General features: G+C 46.4%; 2 protein-coding genes across 3 annotated transcripts in view; both read left to right on the top strand.

The window, feature by feature from the left end:
• Window positions 1-1450: 1450 nt before the first annotated feature.
• LOC310768664 (guanylate-binding protein 1-like) overlaps window positions 1451-16927 on the top strand; it is a 53354-nt gene continuing 37877 nt past the window's right edge. The window contains exon 1 of the mRNA XM_083627260.1: window positions 1451-1506. The gene's annotated coding sequence lies outside the window, so the exon portion shown is untranslated. The remainder of the gene's footprint in view (window positions 1507-16927) is intronic.
• LOC310768704 (guanylate-binding protein 1-like) lies at window positions 1486-15989 on the top strand. Of its 2 annotated transcripts, XM_083627368.1 has the most exons (12): window positions 1486-1569; window positions 2075-2375; window positions 3961-4175; window positions 4888-5015; window positions 7505-7614; window positions 9140-9339; window positions 9715-9957; window positions 11190-11470; window positions 12078-12290; window positions 13323-13425; window positions 14305-14498; window positions 15291-15989. In XM_083627368.1, exons 3-12 carry the CDS (start codon window positions 3980-3982, stop codon window positions 15360-15362), a joined length of 1740 nt encoding a protein of 579 aa, XP_083483494.1. In that variant the 5' UTR covers window positions 1486-1569; window positions 2075-2375; window positions 3961-3979; the 3' UTR covers window positions 15363-15989. The 2 variants fall into 2 exon arrangements, with proteins under 2 accessions (XP_083483494.1, XP_083483493.1); XM_083627367.1 differs by lacking the exon at window positions 1486-1569 and having other exon boundaries at window positions 1921-2375.

Below are 16927 nucleotides of genomic sequence, written 5' to 3'. Positions count from 1 at the left end.
ACCCCGTTGCGGGGATTTGAACCGCCACAGCGCCACCCCCGTCCCCCCCCCAACTCTCCCATTCGATTATTCTTACACACGCTCAAAGCCCATCCGCGCACATGTCACTGCTTTAAGTGGGACTGCAGATGGTGCCTTTCCACCACTCAGACCAAAGGCCAATCAAGTTCATTTGGCCCCTGAGGCAGAAAAATCTCACAAATGCCTTTCCCCCACCGTGGCGGGGGGGAAAAAGAAAATAGAATTAAAACGAACTAACCACTCGATGCCCACCCCCACTCCCGGGGCAACCAGTGGCGTAGCGTGGGTTGTCAGCACCCGGGGCAAGGCAAGTAATTTGCACCCCCTAACCCGTGGATTTGCCCTAACCCCAGATGTTGCGCCCGGTGCGGCCGGCACCCCCTGCACCCCCCACGCTACGCCACTGGGGGCAACGCACACTAACGAGGAATTTATTCGGTTTCGGATCAAAGTGCTGCAAGGGGAATTCAGAAAAAAAGTCCCTATTTTTGTCTGGAGACGAGAGGGTTCTTCCTCGACTTCACGATTGCCAGGGAGATCTTTGTCGAGCAGGGCGTGAGAAGCGCTGATTTCCTGGAACCGCTCGCCTTGGAAGGAAAGAGGCAGCCGGATGCCTGCTTTCACTTTCGATCCTGCGCTATCTCGCCACCCAGACAGGCGAATCTCACGTTCCCGCCCAACCCGCCCCCTTGGCCAGGAAGCGGCGCATAGTTGGCGGCGCCCATGAGGCTGGATGCAGCATCCTGTTCTCAGGAGATGGAACAGTTCCAGGCAGCTGGGATTCAGGAGCATTTTGCCGCCTTTGGTCCCCTTCTACGTGGTCTCGTCCTCGTTTAAAGCCATATCCAAATCGGTGGCCGTCCTTGCCTCCCGTGGCAGTGAGTTCCACAGTTTATCTATGCGTTGCCCGAAGAAGCATTTCCTTTTATCCACCCTGAATCTTCCAACATTCAGCTTCCTGGGGTTATGAGAGAGGGTGGAAAACGTGTCTCTATCCGCTCTCGCCATGCCATGCGTAATTTTGCAAACTTCTAGCACGTCTCCCCTCACTCGCCCTTTGTCTAAAGCCGTGGTTCCCGACGTGGGGCACACGCCACACAGGGGGCAATTTGATTTTTAAGGGGGGCAATTTGAGAACGAGTTATTAACAGCCTTTTAGGCTTCCTCTACGTGAATAGTTCACTTTTTGAATAATACGAATTGTATGTCGGAGGGGTGGGCACCAGGATTCTAGAGATGCTTAGGTGGGGCATGGCCAAAAAAAAAAGGTTGGGAACCACTGGTCTAAAGTAAAAAAATTATAAAAATCGTGCAGGGCAGGTTTGCAATGCCTGAACTTTGCTCCCTGGTGGACAACTGAAGAATGGTGAAATAGTTTGGGGGTTGTAACCAGAAGTGGATTATTGGGGGGCTCAAATAATTTCTGAACGTGGTTCTATCCAGATTTTACTGGACTGCTGCCTGTCCCAGCCAGGATAACTAACTGTAAGGTGTGGGGGGGCGGAATGAATTTCCGAGTCCAAAACATTTGGGCGGGGCCGCTGGGTTGCCGAGCCCTGTCTTAGAAGCGGAGTGGGGCAGAGAGGTTCACACACCCTTTCGAACCTCTCCAAGTAACAACTATTGCACTGATCGCCAACTTTAACGTGAGGCTCCAATACTTTGGCCACCTCATGAGAAGAGAAGACTCCCTGGAAAAGACCCTGATGTTGGCAAAGATGGAGGGCACAAGGAGAAGGGGACGACAGAGGATGAGATGGTTGGACAGTGTTCTCAAAGCTAGAAGCATGAGTCTGACCAAACTGCGGGAGGCAGTGGGAGACAGGAGTGCCTGGCGTGCTCTGGTCCAGGGGGTCACGAAGAGTCGGACACGACTAAACGACTAAACAACAAATATACTTGCAAGAAGACGCCTGGAGACCTTCCGCTAGTGAGCGGGGAGTAAAGACTCCGAAATATATGTCTGGGCTCGGCATTCTTTTATGCTAAAGTGCCTTGACTTTTTAATGTTTCTTTGCACCAGGTTCGGATTGGCAGATCTTGGGACTTCTAGCAAAAAAAGGGGAGGAAATTCTGCTCGAGGAAATCTCTGGGCTTTTCTGACTTGACTTACGAGCCTCGCCCTCTGCTCCGCCAGCCCGGTGCCACCTTCCATTGGGCTCGGGCGAAACGAGCCCGATTTCCTCGCCATCTCCTTCGAGGATTTGCTTGCACTTGGCTTGCTGCTGCTGCTGCTGCGACTAGCGCTGGATCTTTGCAGAGGTGAAATCGCCAGGCAGAGAATAAAGGAAGAGAGAGGGGCGCTTTCCAAGGAAGAGATCCAGAGCGAGTAATCCGAGCCTTCCGCGAAGAAGGTAGGAAACCGGTCGGTTCATTGCTGTCAAGGCGCTGGAATTTGGCCGGGGACGGTGGGAAAGTGGACGGGGGTGATTTTGTGGGAAAGCAACTGGCAGGCAGGGGAAGGGTTAAGTCAGCCTTTCCGCGCCCCTCCCCCCCAATCTTTGCAAGGGCGAAATCGGAAGTGCGCAGTTCTTTAGAAAAGGGTTTAAAGTGAACTTTGCTCTCCCATGCTAATACTGTACAGTAAATCTATCATAGCACCATCTGTGTCTACCCTGAAATGGGCTCCACTGTATTCGGCGGGACTTATTCCCGTGTAAATGTATATGGGAGTAATGTGTAAGCATTCTATACAGTCCTTACTTCTGAATACAGATATATATATATATATATATATATATAGAGAGAGAGAGAGAGAGAGAGAGAGAGGGGGGGGGAGGGGGGGGACTGCACTGGAAGGCCGCAAGCCTGAACACACTTTGTATTCCCTCCTTGAAAGCAGTGGGCCTTACTTCTGAGTAAGCTTTGCAAGGTTCCTGCTGTCAATCTGCAAATCTGATTCACTGGTTGAATTGTATTGGAAGGAAAACCTGGACTCCATTAAAAAAAAATGTTTCTGTGTTATGACAGTGCATGCCTCTGATAAAGATCTTAAAACTCCTTCCCTTTTTCTAGTTTGATTTTGTAACATATATCAGACTGGAAGAGTGTATTTTATTGTATTAATAAAATGATATGTTTAACTCATGTACTGTACTTTAAAAAAAAGGGCCTGCATATTAGGTCAATTTCCTCCCAAAATCAGTTTAAAAGGTTGTAATTCTATACACAGCCCTCCCGCTAATAGATCAGCAATGTGAAAAAAATGTTAATTATTTTTAGTGTCAGTACATAAAATAAAAGGTGGCAGTCATTCACCTTCAAGAAATAGGCATTTGCTCTTCTGTCTCTTCTGCTATCATAAAAATAAGGAAATGTTTTAACTTCTAGCCAACCCAGTGTATTTACACTACTGGGCAAGGTGCATAGCAACAGGGCTGTCTTAAGTAAATCTGACGCCTGGTGCAAAGATCCCTCCAACGAGGAAGAGGCGGAGGCTCCAGGTGCAGTGCTGCTTCAGCGAGGTGGGCGAGGGCAGTGAGCTGATGCCAGGAGGCACCGTGTCCAGCCTCCACCTCTTCCCTGGCACCTTGCGCCACTAGCCTCTATAGGCAAGATGCCCCTGCATAGCAAGTAAACCGCCCCCCCCTTTAGCTTTCAGTGTCAGCATCTGATGCCAAGGACCTCAAACCTCTAGAACAAGTGTAGACTTGTCACAGCTATCCTGAGAATGGTGATCTGGGCAACGTGATCTGTGCTGTTCCTAACGTCTTGCCCTGCCAAGTCAGGTTTCACTTATTCACTCACTCCAGGGTTTCCAGCTCTTGTTGGACTACAAATCCCATCATCCCTGGCTAGGAGGACCAGTGGTCAGGGATGATGGGAACTGTAGTCCCAAAACAGCTGGAGACCCAAGTTTGGGAAATGCTGGCTCACTAATAGGCAGAGACACACTTGAGTTTCCAATGTGTTGTGAGCGCCTCTGTTTTCCTTTTGCAGACCCATCTTCTCTTGCACGATGGCGTCAGGGCAGGTCCACATGGCGGCTCCTGTTTGCCTAATTGAGAACATGCCAGATGGGAAGCTTGTGGTGAACCGGGAGGCTGCAGCGGTGCTTGCCAGGATCTGCCAGCCAGTGGTGGTGGTGGCCATTGCGGGGTTGTACCGCACTGGCAAGTCCTACCTCATGAACAGGCTTGCCGGCAAGAGAAAAGGTGACTGGCTTCATGAATATTCCCCGTTACTCAAGGGAAGGGCTGGAGTCTAGTAGCTTAGCATGAAGCCTCTTCGGAGCAAGGGCAGATTTCGATAATATTTTGGCTTCCCTGAGCGAGGCTAAAATTTGGCGCCCCAAAACAGATCTTCTCAATTATGGAGCTTCACAATTTTGCACCCCTTCGGCTCATTGCCCTGTGCAGGGGAACCACTTTCACCACCCTTAATCCAGCACTGTTTGGAGCAAAGCAATGACGTCTGCTACAGCTGGAACTGGCTTTCAGGGCCCCTGGCTTTTCTGCCTAGCCTAGGGAGAAGCATAGAGACAGAGGAGTAATGGCTGTCGTGGAATATTTATATAGACTTACCAATGTGCATGGTGTTTTTCAAATAAAATCGCCAATAGGTCCCTGCCCTGGGGAGCTTCCAATCTAAATTTCAACAGGCGAGAGCAATAAGGAGCATCAATATAAGTAAATGGGGTTACACACACTTGGCTTCTTTCCCAACATATCTACTTTGTTTCTTGTGGGATTCATATTCTGGGTTTAAGCCAAAATAGCCTAGGAAGTAAAGTGATCTTGCAGCCTGATCCTCAGAAGTGAGCCTCGTTGGGTTCAATGAGGCTAACTCCCGAGGAACTGTGCAATGGATCAAAGCCTTGGGAGCTCTGGCTTTCTTGATGGGAATCATTGTCTGCTCCTTCCTCAGGTTTCTGTCTGGGTACCACAGTGCAGGCGCAGACCAAGGGAATCTGGATGTGGTGCCTCCCTCATCCCAAGAGGCCTGACTTCACACTGGTGTTACTGGACACAGAAGGGTTGGGTGATGTGCAGAAGGTGAGCTGGGGGAGATGGCAGCTGGGGAGGGGGGCTGTGGAGGACTAGCACTTTCAAAAGAGCCTCGTGACAAAATACGTTGAGAGCTGGTGGCCAGCAGTGGGGGATGATATCTATGTGAATTATCTGACATCCCTGTGTCACACGTTTGGGAATGTCTTTGTATCTCAGAAACAGCTGTACCTGGAAGTCAAATGGAATCCTGCACCCAATCGGAAGCTGCGGTCGCCACGCCGGACGTTTGGCTTCCTAAAATCATTAAAAAACCAGAACAATCACTTCCGGTTTTCAATCGTTCGGGAACTCAAACTTTTGAGTTTACAGGTGTTCAGCTTCCAAGGTTCCACTGTAGTAGGAAAAAGTAAGATTCTGGAGGGAAAAAATCTTTTAAAACCCTATGGCTAATCTTTATTAAAATGTAGAAACCAGAGAGGTCTTGGTGCAGGTGGTCAGTGGATGGGACACTGATGGAACCCCACAATATTATATTATTATTTCAACCTTCAGAACATTTTATGTATGAATGCATAAAAACAGAGGCAATCAAGGGAGCTTTCAAAATGAATAAGGACACGATATCACTATTAATCAAGAAATATGATCCAATCTGTAAAAATATATATAATTTTGACAGTCAATACATTGAATTAACACCCAAAAGAGCCAAGATTAAGAACAGAAAATGCTGTGTATCAGAAGCTGCTGGAGAAGAAGATTTATCAGGTGACAGTAAAGGGGGGAGAATAACCAAACTTCTCTGAGTTCAGCATTCTGCGTCCCATAGGAGAAAGGTCCCTTTTTTACTTCCTTGCTAGCCAAACATGGGACGGTAAAGGGGTCTGCTCTTACTTCAGGGCCACCTAAATGGGACCCATGTCTCTGTGTTTGTGTGTGTGAGAGAGAATGAGACAGGATGCTGTGCAGAGAGAAAGCACTATGCCAGAGGTTTTCAACCTTTTTGAGTCCACAGCTCCCTTGACCAAGTACATTATTTCTGTGGCACACTAGTGGGGCTCAGGAGCCCAGTTATGTCACCCCTTGGCCTGCAGAACTGGCAGCCCCACACCCCTTTTCAAACACCCTCCCTTGTGGGAACACCCTCCCTCAGCCTATCTCTTCTCCTGTCTCCTTGGGAGTCCTCTGGGCAGCTGCTGCCCCTGGTCTCTGAGTTGCCCCCTGTCCTCACACTGCCCCACAGGGGCCTGGGAAGGACCCCATGGCCAGTCCCAGAGGCACCATTCGCATGGGGAGCTTGTAGCCAGGGCTGGTGCAACAAGCAGATGTGCAAGCCTTTGGGAGGCAGAGACTTGAGAGGGCATCAGAGGAGGGAGGGAAGGAATGTGGGACAGAGGCCAGTGTTGCCCACAGCACCCTGACCATCATTCAAGGCACCCCAGGGTGCCATGGCACACTGATTGAAAACCACTGCACTATGCAACCCTGTCATGCTGGAAATTTTTGCCAATACAGTGGTACCTTGGTTTACAACCATAATCCGTTCTGGAGGTCTGTTTGTAAACCAAAACAGGTTGTAACCCAAGGTGTGCTTTTGCCAATGGGGCCTCCAAAAAAATTGTAATAAAAAACATACACCACGGGTTGTAATCCAAAAAAAGGTTGCAAACCGGGACACACACTTCCAGGTTTGACGTGTTTGTAATCCAAAATATATGCAAACCAAGACGTATACAGTGGTACCTCAGGTTACATACGCCTCAGGTTACATACGCTTCAGGTTACAAACTCCACTAACCCACAAATAGTGCTTCAGGTTAAGAACTTTGCTTCAGGATGAGAACAGAAATCGTGCTCCAGTGGCGTGGCAGCAGTGGGAGGCCCCATTAACTAAAGTGGTGCTTCAGGTTAAGAACAGTTTCAGGTTAAGAACAGACTTCCGGAAAGAATTAAGTACTTAACCCGAGGTACCACTGTACAAACCAAGGTACCACTGTATCCACTTTGGGGTCTAGCTCTGTGCCCTTTTGACAGCTTCCCCCAATTGATTTTTGCTGTGGGTCAGCAGTTCTTCATAGGAAAAACGGTTCCTTACTCTTGCCTTAGGGGCTAGAAGCTGGCTTTGACATTTTAAGTAAAAATGTGCTTTATTCCTGTGCCCAATAGCAAATTCTGATACAAGCCCACTTTGGCTTGTGTGCAGGATTGAGTGGCACGATATACACAGTAATAGAAAATAAATAAATATGCTTTAGCTCTTCCTGCGGCACGTGCCCACAATTGTGAAATGCACACAACTGCTAAGCACCACTAACCTTCCAAACGCAGTCTGAACAACTGCGAGCAAATCACAGTTTGCATTCATTTCAGATAACAACTTTGCCTAGTGCAACAGAAGCAACAACACAAACCTCAAAGCAGCTGCTTTGCACATGCAGGGGAAAGAGCTGCAGATGAGAATGGGGCATCAGGATTTCAGGTATCAGAGGCTTGGGATGAAAAGTCTTTTTAAAAAATGCCTGTATCTGTTTCAGGGAGGCATGGAGAATGATTCCTGGATCTTTGCCCTGGCCATTCTTCTCAGCAGCACCCTGGTGTATAACAGCATGGGCACCATTGACGAAACGGCCGTGGAGAAGCTCCAGTATCCTTTTGGGGGCGCCATCAGTTCCAACCAGCCCCACAAGATTGGGAAGGCAGGACCATGTGGCAGCTGGATGTCTGTGTAGGGCAGCACTTTCTGGGGAGAGAAAGCTTTTGGTGTAGTCGCAAGTGGAGCAAACCTTCCCTTTCCAGGTTTGCCTTGGAACACAAAGTGCTGGGGGAGTGCGGGGGGGGGGGGCAAGGAAACATGCAGGGCATGTAGCTGATGGGGGTGGGGCAGGCAGCCTGCCAAGGATCAGGTAAGCAGGTCACTGGGGCAGGGCAGGGATGGGGAGCCTGTGGTCTTCCAGGTGTTGGTGGACTCCAACTCCCATCAGCCCCAGGAAGGGAGTTGTTTACTCAGCCACATCTGGAGGGCCAAATGTCCACCCATCCCTGGGTTTGTGCTTTCGGAATGAATAGATGAGGGTCAGACCACCCATGAACACAACTGGATAGTTGAGTATAGGGTCCTCATTCTCCACAGAAAAAAAAACCCACCACAAGCACCTGCCTGGTGTCCCAATCCAGAACAGGACTTCAGTACGGAGGAGCCAAGGGCTTTAACCGGTTACCCCTGCTGTGGTCCTGATTCAGATTGGATCAGGATCTGGGTGCGTATAGCCTGGAAAAAAGGAGACTGAGAGGAGATACGATAGCCATCTTCAAATCTCTGTCGCACGGAAGACGGGACAAGCTTGTTTTCTCCAGCTCCAGAGGCTAGGACCCGAACCAGTGGATTCAGGTTACAAGAAAGGAGATTCCGACTTAACATCAGGAAGAACTTTCCGTCTGTCAGAGCTGTTCGACAGTGGAATGGTCTCCCTCGCGAGGTTGTGGACTCTCCTTCCTTGGATGTTTTTAAGCATCTGTCATGGATGCTTTAGCCGAGTTTCCTGCATTGCAGGAGGTTGGACTAGATGACCCTTGGGATCCCTCCCAGCTCAACGATTCTATGATTCTATGGCATATCACAATTTGCATGGCAAAAAGGCACCATTGAAATGACTTGGATCTTTGCCCCACTTTATTTTGCAGTGCTCATTGCAGGTATGAGGCTCCTGGTCAAGACTGGGATTGCAGGGAGAGCAAAGGGTTAAATGTCTCCAGTTCCAGGATCCTGATCTGTATCTCTCACACTGCACTGTCAATTTGTGTGTGCTTGGGACACCTTGCATTAAATGGCAGGGCTACAGAGTTAAGGTCATGTGGTTTCACCTTCAGCTGCAGTTCCTGTTGGGAACTTCCTGAAGTGTGCTTCACTGGCAGGCAGCTAAAGAAGGGAATCTAGGAACCCTGGAAGCAAGCAGGAATGGGAATGGGCCCTGATGTGTAAAGCAAGATATGCCAGGAGGGGTTAGGGCCAGGTTCAGCCGCAAAGCCTTGCCCAGACCTCTACTGTGTGCCCACAGTGAGGAAATCACAGGTAGAGACACAAACTGTTCCAGCCAATGCATGACTTGGGAGAAGTTCAGATTGCAAACCCCCATGATAACCTTGCAGTCCTTTTCCTTAGCAAGCCCCAGCTATGTCACTGAGCTGACAAAAGCCATCAGAGCAAAATATCCCTCCGGGGATGGCCAAGAAGAGGAGAATTTCACCAAATTTGGCCGATTCTTCCCAGACTTTGTCTGGGCCGTGCGGGATTTCACACTGCAGCTGCAGCTAAACGGACGCCCTATCAGTGCAGACAAGTACCTGGAGAACGCCTTGAGATTTCTGCAAGGTGCGGTAGCCGAAACCAAATGCAACATCAGGACAGATCCTTCCTTGGCCCTTCTTGTTTCTACTTACCTCCTTCTAATCGATTGAGTTTTCTGTTCAGCAGGGAGATTTTGTTTTATTTTGAAAGGTGTTCTGGGCATCGCTACCCGCTGATGACAGAGTATGCTTGCCGGGGTTGCTGGGAGTTGTAGTTCTGCAACATCTGGAAGGCCACAGATCCCCTACACCTGGATTAGAGAAACCAAATGACACCTGCAGACTTTCACTGTTTTGCAAGAGGGATTCTAGTGCATTCTGGAACTTTAGGTCGGCACAATACTAACAAAGAACTGCACCGCAACCCATACCCACACCCTTTCTTCGTCTTTTCTCTTAGGTGATGCTGAGCACATCCAGAAGCACAACATGGCCAGATCATGCATCCACAGTTTCTTTCCTTCACGGAAATGTTTCATATTTGACCGTCCAACTACCAGGAAGAAGTTGCATCTGCTAGAGGAACTGAAAGAAGAGGATTTGGAGGAAGATTTCTTGGTAGCAATGGCTCATTTCTGCCAACATATCTGGGAGACATCGCGACCCAAGATGATCCCAGGAGACCGAGTTGTGACTGGAACGAGTAAGGAAGCTCCAGCAAAATTGTAGGCTTGGGGGATGTAGGAAGCTTTCTTTCATTGAAGCCATAAGGAGCAGTGTATTGATTGTGCTGCAGAACGTCATGGAGGTGTGCTCTTAAACCCTTTAGTGTTGGTCAATTACCTGTGTTGCACTTTGAATCAAGCCCAATATAGCTTTGCCCAGCTTCGTTATGGTGCCAATAACAGCTGTCAAACTGGTGGTGGAGGGACCCTTTGTCACCAGAGCAAAATGAAGGTGTCAGGAGCTGTTGGCCTGACCATTGTAGATGGCTGAAGTTAGCAGTCCAGCAGGGATCAGGTGACATCAGAAACCAATGGGGTTCCCCCTTCCAACCATATGAAGTCGCTGATTCTACCCTGGACCACTTGATTGCCTGCTGAAAGCACCTTTGCCAGCAGGTGAAAAAGAGTGGAGAGATGAGAAACAAAGGAAAGTTGAAATGGACAGATTCGCTAATCCCAAACAATGAGTTGTTTTGTTATACTGTTGCCCTGTCATTTGGAAATGGCCAGCCTGCTGCAGCACCCTCTAACCTGCTCTTTGTTCCTAGAGCAGGGGTGGGGAATCTGTGGCCCTCCCAAATCCTCAGTCAGCATGGCCAATGGCCAAGCGTGATGGAGTTTCAGTCCAGCAACACCTGGAGGGTCACAGGTTCCCCATTCTGCAACGAGAACACACAAATTCTGTTGCATAAATAATGCAAATAAAATGAATTGGTTTGATTTTCATTATTTATTCTGCTTTCAGTGTAGGTTTTTAATTTTTTTAAAAAAGAGTTTCAATTTTAGAAGAAGCATAAAGGGCAAGAACCAGAGTCCAGCACAGAGGGATCCAATTAGGACTGAGATTTATAGGGGGCGGGGAGTAGAGCAGAGCAAAGTAACTATGAGAGAGGGTGATTGGATGGTGGTCCTCATCCCCCTCTGCTTTTCATGTCTTCAAGCTCTTATTTGTAGCTATGAAGGCTAGAACCCTTCTTCTGAAAACAAATGGGATTACTTTATACTACATTAGGTGCAAGATCCTGATCCTGTTCTTGCATGACACAAGAGATACAGAATACTTGGTCCTCACTTTCTTGCTGATGTGGGCGGACACTTCAAGGCAGTTTGGGTCTGCAAATTCTTTCTCAACGTAAGGAGGTTAATCAAGCCGTGCATTCAGCGTCTATTACCTCTGATTCTTTGGCTTCAACAATCTTTCCCTTTTCAGTGCTCGCAAGCCTGGCTAAGACCTATGTCAATGCCATCAACAGTGGGGACGTGCCCTGCTTGCAAAACGCAGTGCTGGCCTTGTCCAAGATCGAGAATTCGGCTGCTGTGCATGACGCCATTTCCTGTTATGAAGAACGGATGCAGCAGCTGTTGCTGCTGCCGACCGAGACTCTTGAAGAGCTGCTGAGGGCACATGCCAAGTGTGAGAGGGAGGCCATTGACGTCTTCATAGCCCGTGCCTTTGGGGACAACGTTAAACAATTTCAAGAGGAGCTTGAGGTGTGTTCTCTTTAGTGCCTTGTCAGCTGCCTGCACTTTAGCCCATGTCCATTTATATATTTAATATGCTTATACATCACTTTTGGTCACACGCGACCTCAAAACAGTTTACATAAAAATTAAGCGTTATCATTAAAAACACAGATTAAAAATCACAACAGAAGATCAGTGACACAAACAGTAAAACCACAAAAATCGGTGCTATAAAGCAAATGTTTAATGTTTTACTGTGGCTTGGAAGTTGCCCAGAAGTTGTTACTGTAGATGGGTGTCATATAAGCAATAAATTATTATTTACTGCAGTTGCAGACAGTTCCCACATTTTGGTGTGTGTGTGTGTGTGTGTGTGTGTGTGTGTGTCTTGACATAACTATTTCAGTTAAGGCAATCTCACACTGATTGAATTTTGTAGTGTAAACAACAACAACAGTACCCCTCCCTTCTGACCAGGTTGCCCCGACCACTCTGGGCAGCTTCTAACAAATATAAAACGTATTAGTATGTGGCCTTAGTATGTCTTTTCATTGTATAGTACACTGGGGAGGAAACGTTTCATCATTGCTAACGTGTCATCTTTCTGCTGCTTTGTTCTGTTTTCGTCCGGTAGAATAAGTTGAATCAGAAAAAGAAGGCATTCTGCGAAAGAAATGAGAAGGTGTCTTTGGACCGCTGCCGTGATGTGCTGCGCTTTCTTTCCTGGGACCTGGTATCTGAGATCCAGGAGGGGATTTACGCAGTGCCTGAAGGCTATAAGCGCTTCCTTGCCAAGATGAATGAAATAAAGGAGAAGTATGATGCATTTGATGGAAAAGGGGTTCAGGTAGGACAGGAGGAGCAGCACTTCTGTGACACTCAGAGAGGTGGGGATCCTGTTGCTGACTGAGGGCAGACTTACAGTGCAATCTAATGCATGATTACTTGGGAGTATGTCCCACTGAATTCACCAGTTGGGGGTAAAGATGCAAAGGTACTAAACTGGTTGAAGAGGAATCTTCTCATTGCAGGATTGATAGCAATCACAAACGTGTCTGAAAATTGTCCCCTCCTTAGTGAGTTTTACAAATACTTCAAAACATTTTTAATGCCGGTCCACATTTTATTAACTTTTATCAATTGTTATTGTTAGGATCGTCCTCCTTGTGTGTAAGACCCTGGCAGAGACACATGCCCGACTGGCATGTTCTCTCCCTCCTGGTTGATCGTTTGGGTGCTTCAAAAGCTTTCTTAAGCCCGAACATCACAGCCACTGATATCAAGAAGCATCAGCACACTCAGGGATCCTGTAGAGTATTTGCAGTTTGCGTAACGGAACACAGTAGCACAGCATTTTGGCTAATCTACTTTATTTACATATAATACACTCGGAGCATTCTGCTTTAGCTCCTTCCTCTTTCTCATCAGACAGCAAAGAGAAAGAACAAAGGACAATAGTCCCACTTCACGGAACACAGTAATACCAAAACATCCTATCTCCATCACTTCCCACACTGTGGAATGAAAATGTCATGTGATAGACAACAATCTCATGACTGCAAACACAGAGCAAGAATCCTAACAGTTATATCACTGGTGGGTTGTTGTTTTTTTACTGTTCTTTTCTGGCTCATTTTAAGGGATATAGTTGTTGTTTTTAGTTGTGATGATTTCTCTCCATTACCTTGTGAGGACATCTGTTCTAAAAGGCTGGATATATATCTTTCAGTGAGTAAACAACATCAGTTTCTCAGCGTGTCAATAAACTACTCGCTTACGTCATATACTACCTTTGGGTCTTTAATCCCAACAGGACAGAATATTCAGTTTCCTCATCTTTTGGCAAAATTAATAACTTTTGCTCCCAATGTATTATCAGGCAGACAGAGCTCTCGAAGAATTCCTGAAATCCAAGGAGACGGTGGCAAAATCTATCCTTCAGACGGACAATGCCTTGAGTGGCAAAGAGAAAGAAATTGAAGGTACAGATTTGGGGAAACAGAAGTGCTATATTATAATTTATGAATGCCACAGATTAAATGCCACTGTAAGTGTGGGGACACCAAAGGTTTTAATTGGTGTCCAGAAGATAACAGCATGGTGAGGTTCTAAAGCAGGGTTTCCCAAACTTGAGTCTCCAGTTGTTTGACTACAACTCCCATCATCCCTAGTTAGCAGGACCAGGTCACAATTATGGGAATTGTAGTCCAGAACCAGCTGGAAACCCAAGTTTGGGACCCTGTTCAAAAGTCCAGATCAGGGTTTCCCCAAACCCTGAGTTCATTGACACCTTGATGAGTTTATAAAGTTGTAATTGACTGCTTCTTAGGAATGTAAATGAGGGGAAAGTGCAAAAACGCTGCAAAAACAATTATTTAAAAAGTAAAACACTGCACCTATGCATCACTTTTTAGCAATAAAGCAGCATGCTCTGAGAATACTGTTGTACTGTATTGTGGAACCATTTTATTAAATTCAGGGGTTCCTCACTGGCAAGGAAGGTGGACCCTGTACCCATGCCCTTTATTTCTAGGGATAATAGTTCCTATTTATTTTTTCTATACCTTGTAAACTCTTGTGTTTCCTAGGCCCTTTTCTACCACCTTTCTGTCCCTTGGTCTTTATTTACCTGCTGCACATTCCTGTTGATCCCAGGGGATTAACATCTGCCACTTGGGGAAATCTTGGCCTAGATCCACCAGTGCAATGGCAAGCCCCAGAGGGAGGCCTGAGCAGAAGATTATAGCGCACACAGACAGCCAAGTTCATATGAGCGTAGAGGGTTCCTCCAGATTATTCACCTTGGATGCCTGATCTGACTGCCAGCAAATCACTGCCTCTGTTTCTTCCCTGGACCACAGCCCAGCGTGCTCAGGTTGAAGCAACCCAGCTGCAACAGAGGCTTTTGGAGCAGGAGCTGGCCAACCTGGAGCAAATGATGGAGGATAAGAAGCGACATAATGAGGAAGGCATCCAGCGGCTGAAGGAGGAGTGGGAGGAAGAGATGAAGAAGATGAAAGAGGAGGCTGAAAGGAGAAAGAGGGATTTCCGCAAGGTAATGAGAGGAATGCATGGCACTGTATTGTTTTTTTATTTACACACACACACACACACACACACACACACACACACACACACACAACTTTCTTGTGATCCATAGACCCAAAATACACAGTACAATTTTTTTTCATTTACATTGTCGCTGTTGTTTTAATTTCATTTTTGTATTATTCCCTTGTATTCATGGATGCATATTTGTACTTACCTTCACATTGATTTGAAGCCGCTTTGTGTCCTTCCCAAAAGAGGCTCCTGGGAGGCCGGAGGGACATTGCTGGAACAGCTCTTGGGTTGGGGCAATTGGCTAAAATGTTTTAAATGGTTCCAATTTTGGTTTCTCTGTTTTGTTTATGTCGGGTTGATGTTGGTTAAATGTTTTGTTGGGGTTGGCGATTATTTTAATTCGGGTACAACTGTAAACTGTTTATTATTATTGTTATTATTGATTTATTGGTTTGTTTGTTGCCGTGTAGGATATTTTGTTTTTTTAATATTTGATGCTTTGTTGTGTTTTTATATATGTTGTAAGCCACCCAGAGTGGCTGAGGAAACCCAGCAAGATGAGTGGGATATAAAATTTATAATCATCATCATCTCCAGGTGGGAGAAAGTGTATTCAGAGAGCCCCTCTCCAGCATGCTGGGAAATGCATGTTTATTTTGTAACCAAAGGCAATGTGGGCCTTGTGACCCACGACAGGCCTGATTCCAACGTGAGTTCGTATCTGTTGCCCTCACTCATCTGTTTTCTCAGTTGAACAATGACTGTGTGCTCCTTGTCTCTCTAGGGGCTGCTAAGGCAGAGGTTTTTGCTGATGGCCATGGAAACAGAAGTGGAGCTCCTTAGTCTCAAGGTATAAAGGAACAATGCCTCAGGGCTTATGCTTACTACAGAAGCTGTCCACAGTGCAGTTTTGAGGACCAAATAAAGAGGCCTGGAAGTCAGGACATAACCCCAAGGCTGGACAATTGGAAACTTCAAACTAGTGCAGGTTATGGCAGCCTGCTTGTTGACTGGCACGAGGTGTTGAATACCACATTGCCTGTTTTGAGCCATCTGCACTGCTTGAAGTATCATTTCTGCAATCACTTTGAAGTGGTGATTATGACTTTTAAAAGGTGATCAGCCTGGTTTCCTCAAGGGATGTCTCCTCCCATATGAGCCTCCCTCATAGGAAGAACTTACAACAATGGCTTGGTCCAGCTTCTGTCTAATGAGGAAGTCATAAGAGGAACTGCTTTCCAAGAAATGGTTCTACTGTCACAGCCTTCCTGCTGGCTAAATAAGAAAAGAAAAGCAATAACCCTGTTTATTTCAGCAGGTCTGTGCTGTTTTGTGTTTCTTTCTCTTATTATCCAGCTTCAATGGGGCATTGTGCTGTTGTTGTTTGTTGTTGTATTTTAAATCTGTAAACCACTGTGATATAGTTTATGAACAGATATATGTAAATTTCAAATAAAATAAATAAATAAATGTGCAATACTGAGTGTGTCTATTCTGAAGTCATATTAATTTCAGCAGAGTTACTCTCAAGTAAGTGTGCATAGGACAGGCTGCATTCTTACACCATATCTCATAACACTGAATTCATACCATGGTTGGCTAAGGGAGCGCTCACACAATACATATATCATTATGTGTTAGTTTACCTTGTTGAAAATGCAGATTTGTGTTTAAACATAGCTCTTCTCTTGACAGGAACACCTGGGTATTTCCTTTTAGTTTTTATCATGTTTATGTCCCCACTTTTCATGCGCTGGCAGATGTTTTAAATACATCGCTGTAGTACTTGTCATACTGCCACTTGTTGTCACTATAGTACTCCCCGCACAGGTAACAGCGACTGCAGCAGCAATTTGTGAGGAAGGGGAAGGAGACATCTTTTGGGCAGGGAAACCCATCATTCTTTAAATCCCTGTGGTTCCAGTTTGATGGGACCAGACAAACCAGAACAACAGGTCCAGTTTACTGAGAACTACTTTTTAAAAATTATTTGCATTTACAGAAACAGGAACAGAGAGCATATTTAACCCCCTCCCTCTGCCCCACTTACAACTTAGTACCAAACACAGCATGTATACTAATACCAAATGACTTCCCTTCCACGCTTTTCCTGGTTTGTTTGCTTTTCTACTACTCTGTGTAATCCACATCTTTTTTAATTATCCAATTTGTTATCTATTAAAAACTCTTTATCTCTGCTGGATTTAGTTCACCGAGAATTTCTTGAGTGCAGTGGGCTAGCAGATGGAGAAGCATTCGTGGCTGCTTTGATTTCTAATGTGTACAAGAAATTTCACAACCTTAAACACAACAAAATTAAGAGCTAAGAAACAGAATTAGAGAGAGACTGGGTTGCTTTGGGTTTGTTTTTATTTCCCCCACATCTTCCAATTTGGGCAGTAGGATTATCCTGTTGGTTCT

The sequence above is a fragment of the Podarcis filfolensis genome, assembly GCF_964270895.1.
Source record: "Podarcis filfolensis genome assembly, chromosome: 8".
NCBI lineage: Eukaryota > Metazoa > Chordata > Lepidosauria > Squamata > Lacertidae > Podarcis > Podarcis filfolensis.
The sequence above is the reverse complement of the archived record's forward strand: the minus strand, read 5'-3'. Positions and strand labels throughout refer to the sequence as shown.